We start from the raw sequence: 8,091 nt of genomic DNA, 5'->3' as shown, positions 1-8,091 counted from the left end.
TGTTTCCTTTCTCTGCATATAGTTGACCAGAGAAGCGTGACTGTCAGACGCCGCCACCGGATGACACTTGCAGTGTCACCGGAGAAAACTTCAGCAACGCCATGTGTACATCCCATATCCTCCCCTTGCTGCTTAAACCTACCAAGACAGACGGTAAATAGAAGTCGCAGATAAGGGTGCTCTGCTCAACTATCCCTTTCTTCCGAGAGGTCGACAGGGGAGGTCGAGTGCCTCTAGCGTGAGCGTGACATTTTTTCTCCAGCACATGACCCTGCTCGTCTAAACACGCGCTGCAGCACCTTGAATGTGCAGTGGCAGTATGTGAGAAACGCATACGGGTTCACTCTTCTTGGCAATTTCTCCTCGGTGTGCAAAGCTGAGGGGAGCGTGCTTTTCTGCTACACTAAAGACGACGGTATGTGCAGTTCCGGACGTCTACGCTGGCGTCCCGCGCAGTTGCTGTTTTATTAGATTGCACCTGCGACCTCGAGGAACTGTGAGCTTTTCACGCCTAGGGCACACAGCGTTGTGAGCCAATTTCCTCCGGTACTGCGAGGACAACGCGCCTCGCGACACGCCAGCTCGTTAGGAAACGCGTTTTACCTAAACGAATGTGGGTGGATTCGAACCGTTCCCGTCGACTCATAGAGACAAAAACCGTTCTAGGTTTCTTTTTAATGAGACTAAACCAGGCATGGGGACTGCCTTTCGTTTCCGCAGGGAGTGCAGAAGGAACGTGAAAAGCTGAAACGAGGAAACATTGTCTTTATGTACCACGGTGGAGCGCCGTCGTTCGCCAGTTTTCTGCCAGCGATGGAACAGGCTTCGAAGACCAGCAGAAAGTGCCGTAAAAAGGCCATTGCGTTTCAGAAATACCTGCAGGGTCAAATATAGCTTATTCGCTTGACATTGAGTCTAAAACGCGACGAAAAAAACAACATTGGCTCCTCGAGAATGGGAAGCACAATTACTCTAGCGGGGCGCACACATCTCGCTGCACGTCCCTCGTTTCTTCTGTACCTTCTTCCTTGTTCCATCCCGCCTACCACCTCATTCTTTTTCTTGCTAGAAAGCATGCACGTCCTCCTTTGTCGTTTTCTTGTCATCAAACCCACGCTTGCAGCCACAGAAAAGCTTGCCTCGTCACTTGCTGGCGTGTCTCCAAAACTCCAAAGACAGCGCATACTGATGAGTCACCCTCGTTCCAGCGGGTCGACTGCAAACTGAAGAGACAGGAAACACCAAGCAGAGGCGCCAAATCTAGGGACCAGAAGCGCGTTGTCTCTGCTCGGTGTGTACCTCTCCACACCTGTGTTTGGAAGGACTCTCTCGTGTTCCCTGTGTTTCCCGGGTCGAAACGCGTGAACTGCGCGTCGTCGCAGAGCAGGACGCGAGCATCATTTCAGCATATGGCCAGGACAGAGAGAGGGAATTGCAACAGAAAACTCCACAGACGAATGCCTACGCCTCTCCCGACATACAGATCCGCGGACGTGTACAGCGTCCTTCGTCTCTGAGAGGGAGCGACTCCTCAGCAGTGCATTCGGCTGGATAGGACCATGATCGATTTTTTGCGTCTGCGTGTGGCAACTCGCAGACCCCATCCCACGAGCGACTTTTCTGGAGACGCATCGACAAACAGTCACTAACCCGTTCCTGTACACCAGTGTGGGAATCGTTGAAGCGTCTCGAGTGCCCGGTCACTGTAGCTAACCGAGCGTCGATTTTGGCCATGGCTGAGTTTCTCTGCATCTGCATGAGTTCTCTTCCTGACTCTGTGGCGTCCCTCTCGAGTACGCTCCGCCCCCATGTGGTTCCGCTCGTCCCTCAAAAGTGCAACGTTTCTTTCTGCCGTTTCGTTGCCTCGACGACCTTGAACCACAGCCGGCTGACTTCCGTCCAAGCCTCTTTCTTTCCTTGTCCGTCGGCTGCTGAGGTTTCCTCTCGTCGCGCTCTCCGTTTGTCCTTCTGTGTCGTTCTGTCTGCCGTAGCCCTGCACTGTCTCTCTGTTCTTTCCTCGAGTGACGAGACAGGAAGGTCGACACGCCGAGGAGATGTGGAGCACAAAGCGTAAGCCATGGACGCTGTTTTGGTCATGAAGTTCTCTCGCTTTGCTCTCTTCGACTTCCCTTCTTCAGACGGAAACAGAGAACTCCCGCGTTTCGCGCAATAGAAAAAGACGACAGAGGCCGCCGGTAGAAGGTGACAAAGGTCTTCAGGAGACATGGTGCCGACACAGTCCAGCAGGCGAAGAGGCAGGCGATGAAGAAGCTGAAAAGAAAGCACATAATGCTCTCCTACACACCTGTCTCTCCGCAGCGCCAGTCTTCCGCACATTCAACGACCCCACAAAAAACGTCGACGCGAAAAAACGTGAACACCCTCTCTGTCAGAGAGGCGCGTGCAACTGAAACGACCGCAAGAAAGCACAACCGCTGTAACACAAGGGAGAACTCTCGAAGGGAGACTAGCCTCTTTTATGCAGAATTGAAATCATGTATACAAATGCATGCCGATACGCATCTACGTAGACCTATAAATATACCTATCCTTCGATGTGTCCTTCGATGTGTAGATGCATGCACGTCCCCCTACATATACATACATATAAGCATATACAGATATAGCTATAGACATGTGTATTTGTTTGTATATGAATATGTAGACACACATAAATAGAATTATATATATATATATCTTCATATATATATATATATATATTAAATCGATTCCTTGTGTGAAGATGACGGGGTGTAAACAAAGTCGCAAAGGTGTACGACTACGAGTGGCAAGGTGGACTCATGCTGGTAGTGTTGGTTTCTGCCATCCATTTCTTGACTTCCTGTTTGTCGCCTGAAATCAATTCAGGGACGGAGTGTACCTCTCCAGGTTCGTCTTGGCTTCCGTCGCAGAAGGGAAACGCGCGCAGGCGCACAAGAGCAGGGAGAAGCACGGCCAGATCCTTCCTTTTGAAAAGCGGCAGCTGCTTCACGCACGCTTGAAGAAACCAGTTTTCTTCGCGCTTCTTCGTCTCCTCGAAAAAGAGACAGCGACCTGCAGCGCCCGCCATCGCACCAAGCTGGGCAGTCAACATCTCTGGAGACTCCTCGCCAGATGAAGAGGAAGCAAAAGAAGAGGCGGAAGAGAGAGAAGACGAAAAGGAAGGAGAAGAAGGAGAAGAGAGAGAACTAGAGGCAGAAGCGGAGGAAGAAGGACTCGAGGAAGAAAGAGAGAGAAAGGAGGGAGCGAGCAAGGGAGAGATGCCCTGGAGAGGAGACTCAGTGAAAGAGAGAGGAGAAAAGAGGTGACTCTTTGGAGGTGACAGGTCGAGGATACCTCGACTGCATGCGCCACTTGCATTTGTCGCGAGTGTCCACGGTGACTCAGTATTGGGTTCCTCGAGCGTCTCCGCGTTTCTCCACTGAACTGACTTCTTGTTCGTAGACTGCAGCGTCTCTGTCTCTCTTCTGAAGGAAGGCAGCTGCGGTTCCTCTCTGTCTTCTCCTTCCTCTCTTTTTTGTAAATGTTCTGCACTCCCTTGAACCTGACTTTCTTCTTTGCATCCCACCTGGAGCGTTGCTCCTCGACTCATCTCTCTTCTCTCTTCTCTTGCCCTCTCACACTGCATCTCTTCTTCCTCTTCCTCTCTCCCCTCGTTTCTGTCTGCGTGTGTTCTTCTGGGTGCTTCGCCTCCATGCTCATCTTCGCTGGGGTGTACAAACACCGTGGAGAGGCTGCGTCTGCGCGAGGCGTCCACTCGAGCAGCCTTGTCGAGGAGCTGCGGAAGAGACTGTGTGCAGAGGACAGCGACGGCGTTTGCGAGGGCTGAAAGCGAGTGTGGAGAGAGGAGCTCGAGGCCTGTGCCGTCTCGTTTCTGCTTTTTCACCCGCAGGGAAACACGACGAAGCGCGAGAACGAGGAGCGCACTCACGACAGCCTTATCAGGAGTAAACGCGAACGAAGACGCAAAATCGCGCTCCTCATGGTGCCCGGCGTTTCTCGCGCGACTTTCGGAATCCCAAGACGTCTCTGAAGAATCGGAAAGTCCCTGCGAGTTCCGAGAGAGTGCAGAGGCATCCACCTGGTTCTCGCAAGCAGAGAGAGAAAGACGCTGTGTTTCGTCTTTTCCTTCATGTCCCTCTTCCTCGCCCTTGTTCGCCGAGTCAACCGACGCGGTTGACGGCGTTCGCCCACCGCAAGAGGTGGATAGCTCTCTGCCGGCTGCAGGCGACGGAGGAGTCCAGTTTTCACAGAAAGGATCCTCGTTTTTTCTTGTCTCGGATTCGCTTCCTTGAGCGTTTCCCTCCCTCTCTACATGCGCTGCCTGAGAACGCGAAGCGGCCGAAGAAGAGTCGAAAGGACGGGGAGAAGACGCCGCGTCGGAAGCGAATGACCTGGGCGTCGCCACGAAGAGTCTCTGTCGCTCTCTTCTCTTCTTTTGCTTCTTTTTCCTCGCCTCATTCTCGCGGAAGCGACGGCGGTGTTCTTCGTCTTCTTGAAGCCGAAGCGCGAGCGCTCTGCCGCACAAACGAACTCGAGAGGCCGAGGAAGGAAACGGAAGAAGAGGCAGAAGGCGGCTCAACACGCTCGTCAGCATCACGAGCTGTTTGACGGAACAGAGATGCAGGAGCGCAAAGCTCCGGTGTATGTACAGTGCAGCCACGTGCAGCAACAGCACACCAGGAGGAAACGCAGACAGGAGGCCAGACGGGGAAGAAGGCAAAGGAGAAAGAGAAGAAGAATGTGAAGAAGTTGAAAGCGAAGATGGCGGAGGCGTCTGAGAGGAGCTTTCTTCTCGGAGAAAGGGGTAGAGAGGCAGGTGTCTCCAGTCCACGTTTGTCGGCTCTCTCAAAGGATTCTGTCTTTTGTCGACTGAAACGTTGTTTCTCCTGGGAAATTCGAGTTCGCGCTGAGACAGTAAAGTCGCGCATGCATGCAAGACGACGCAGCACTGGAGAGGAGAAGGCGGTTTCTCTTTCGCAGTGCTGGACGAGGAAGAAGGCCGAGACTCAGAAGCGACAGACGAGGAAGAAGAGGAAGAAGAGATTTGCGACAGAGAGAAAAAAGACGAAGGAGAAGAAGGCCGATGACGCGACTCTTCCTTTTCCCTCATGGCCGCCTTCTGGGCGAAAGCAACGAGTTCCGCGAGGATTCTTGCGATTCGTTCATCTTCCTCCTCTTCTCTCGTCCGCTGCGTTCCTCTTCGAACTCCTTCCTCTCCACTGGCTTCTTCTCGCCGCCTACGCTCCACCGCGAGACGCTGTAGAGACAGCGCAAGGGCGCACGCTCGAGACCGAGCTGCCTTCCCTTCTCTCTCCAACTCAGAGGCTGAAGACGAGGAGTGCACAAGAACCAGCGAAAAAAAAGAAGAAGCGAGAGGGGAAGAGAGAGAAGAAGGGAGAGAAGAGAGAGGACAAGAGAGAGGAGAAGCGAGAGCAGAAGGGAGAGAAGAGGAAGACGAAGTGAGGGAAGAGAGGGAAGAGAGAGAAGCAGGAGAAGAGAGAGAAGCAGGAGAAGGTGTAGACTGGGCAAGACAGCACGAAACGAAGAGTGGAGAAGTGCGAGAAGGAGAATGGTGAAAGAAGGAAGAAAGAGGGAGAGGGGAGGAGGACAGACGAAGACGGCGGAGTTCCTTGGGGCCTCGTCGCGGGAAGCTCGCGCCGGAGCTGATGTACGAAGGGATTGCCATCTCTGTCGTTTCCTTTCTTGTCACCCTCGAATCCCTTCCGCTGTCTTGTTTCTTCCTTCCTATCCTCTCCCGATTGTCTTCCTTGTCTCTTTTCGTTCCACGCCTCGTGGTCAACAAGAACCGCCTCACTGCGAGTTTCCGGACCTCTTTCACGATCTCCGCGTTCGTCTCTGCTCTGCGCCTGCTGCATTACCTTCTGTCATCCTTTTCTCTTCACTTCTCTTCCTCCGTTTTCTCCTCGCTCTCGGGTCGTTTGTTGTTCCACACTATCGGTCTCTGTCGGGAAGCTGGGCGGTGAGGAGGAGACGGAGACGGGAGGAACTTTTCAGCGTTTTCTCCGCGCACATCTTCGGCTCACGCTTCGCTCTCGGGTCCCCGCGTTCTCTCGATGGTTTATCTCCTTCGCTTCCATTTCCTGCCTATTTCAAATTCTTCTCCGGACTGGTTCCTCCCAGCAGTCAACCTGCCGAGGCCGAACACGGGCTGTGGCCGATTTGTCGTCGCGAAACAGCGAGAAGCAACGATGGAAAACGTTTTCTGGACGGACTTGCGGGAGGATTCGCGATCTTCGGGTGCGAGAACCGAACTCGTCACCACTTCTTTCGAGAGAAAAAGAGAAATTCTTCGCGCGAAAAAGAACTCGACCAGAAGCCGCGACTGTCGCGAGCGCTGCAGTCTCGAGCATATCTGTACACCCCGCCCCATAGTGGAGACACCGCGTGTCTTGCCAGCAGGTTCTTCTTCTGCATTTTTTTCCAGCGGGCAGTTGTAACAGCTATCAAGGAGTTTCACGTGGTGAGTTCTCGGTCTTCTTTGACTCTCACGATAAAGCAATAAAGAAAAGCAGCGTGTTTCAACGGCGAGAACGAAGACGGCGAACCTTAAGACTTGGCAAACTCGAGGAGATCGGCGAGCGAGCAGAACCGTAGAGTCCTTCCGCTAATTTACGTCTTTTGAAAACAGGGAGAGAGACTCATCTGTTGTCTTTTCTCGTTCACATGCGTACTTTGCGGCAGAGAGGCAGAAAATCTTCTCTTCTACCTTCCTTTCTTTCCTCCCGTGTAGGTGTACGCTACCTAGGTGAAACTGACAGAGACAAGCCAGACAGCATCGCAGATCGACGCCAAGAAAGAGAAAGGCATTGCCTGTAGAAACACAAAGGAATCAGAGTACACTGAACAGGAAGAAGGATCTGAGGCAGCAAGGGCGACGGCGACGGAGAAACAATTGCTGAAAGAAGATTAGACGTTGTTTCGCGGGACCCTGGAGGCCCCGGTCGTCCTTCGCCCTGCTTTTCCTCGATCTGCTCTCTCGCAGAAAGAAAAGCATCTCTCGTTTTTCCTCAGGTCCTCGCTTACATCCCGTCTCTTCATCTTTAGTCGGTCTGCTGCGCTCTCACATTTTCGTCTCACTACGTGTGAGGTTTCTCTGCGGTTCGTGACGGCGGTGCTCTCTTGTCTCTTTGTGCTGGCAGGTGTCTCTCTCGCTGTCTCGTCTGTTCCCTTTCGCCTCGAGAGTCTCTTCTTCCGGGAATAACGGAAGTGAAGAAAGTCGAAAGCCCGTTCTGCAGGATCTGCGTCTCACTGCCTACATGCCCGTTTTAACCCGCAGAATTTCCATCTGTGAAGACTCTAGACATTTCTTAGCGTCTTGCGTCTTTCTCTTCTTGCGGAGAGTCGCTCCTGTCCCTTCTCGGCTTCTAGAACTCGCCCTCCTTTCCTCTTTTCTCTTTCTTTTGCCAGACACTGTGGCGTCGACGTTTCATTCGTGCACCTTACCGTCCTTTGTTCTATCCCCAGTCAGAACTTCGTTATCTCCTGCTTCCTCGACTCTTCCGTCCGCTCTGTGCATTGCCTTGGTCTGTGTTTCTCGCGGCACTCTTCGTGCGGCGCCGGCCCCGGCTACGGCTGTCCACGTTCCCCAAGTCGCGAGCCTTCCGTCTCAAATGTTTCTCGTCAGCAAAAGACAAGTCGATTTTGCTGCACGGACCCTCAGCAGCGCCTGTGTGTGTTGCCTCTTCTTTTTCTCAGAAAAGGGCAGCAGAGGGACCCAGGCGAGAGGGAAGGCTCCTGTTTCTTGACAGGGAAGCCGCAGAGAGAGTCCCGCACGGGAGAAGCTCTGTTCTCTCACACAGGAGACGGAAGGAAGAGAAGTCACTTCCCTTTCCCACAGCAGAAAAGACCCCGTTCTGTCACTGTCTCTGGTCTCATCAGAAAGCAGAGTCGCCTGTGGGGACAGCTGCCTCAGAGAGCGGCGTCGAAATTTAGCTCAAAATTCAGCGAGTTCAGTTTTTCCTGTTCGACATAGGAGGATGTGCAGCATCTAGAGCCAGTTGTCCTTCCCGCTGCTGAATTCGAAACAAATGCTCTGAGTCAGGCGAATCAAGAACGTTCTGTGTTTTC

At 53.0% G+C, this 8,091-nt stretch overlaps 2 protein-coding genes across 2 annotated transcripts; one reads left to right on the top strand and one right to left on the bottom strand.

The window, feature by feature from the left end:
- Positions 1-824: 824 nt before the first annotated feature.
- Positions 825-6,282, bottom strand: TGME49_237840 (hypothetical protein). The gene is made up of 2 exons (XM_018780506.1): positions 2,882-6,282; positions 825-2,271 (listed from the first exon to the last, which is right to left on the bottom strand). The coding sequence occupies exons 1-2, from the start codon at positions 5,687-5,689 to the stop codon at positions 1,828-1,830; spliced, it is 3,252 nt and encodes a 1,083-aa protein (XP_018637918.1). The 5' UTR covers positions 5,690-6,282; the 3' UTR covers positions 825-1,827.
- Positions 6,078-6,840, top strand: TGME49_237835 (hypothetical protein; the record flags this gene model as incomplete). The annotated part of the gene is made up of 3 exons (XM_018780505.1): positions 6,078-6,261; positions 6,449-6,484; positions 6,755-6,840. 3 exons carry the CDS (start codon positions 6,078-6,080, stop codon positions 6,838-6,840), a joined length of 306 nt encoding a protein of 101 aa, XP_018637919.1.
- Positions 6,841-8,091: the final 1,251 nt, after the last annotated feature.

This window comes from Toxoplasma gondii, chromosome IV (assembly GCF_000006565.2).
Source record: "Toxoplasma gondii ME49 chromosome IV, whole genome shotgun sequence".
NCBI classification, from domain to species: Eukaryota; Apicomplexa; class Conoidasida; order Eucoccidiorida; family Sarcocystidae; genus Toxoplasma; species Toxoplasma gondii.
This window is presented reverse-complemented; position numbering and strand designations above follow the sequence as displayed.

Excerpts from the sequence above, each read along its gene's own strand:
- TGME49_237840 (XM_018780506.1), bottom strand. The coding sequence starts at position 5,689 with ATGGCAATCCCTTCGTACATCAGCTCCGGCGCGAGCTTCCCGCGACGA. Across the intron at positions 2,272-2,881 it reads GCCAAGACGAACCTGGAGAG|CTTCTTCATCGCCTGCCTCT; the intron begins GTACACTCCGTC and ends CTTTCTTTTCAG.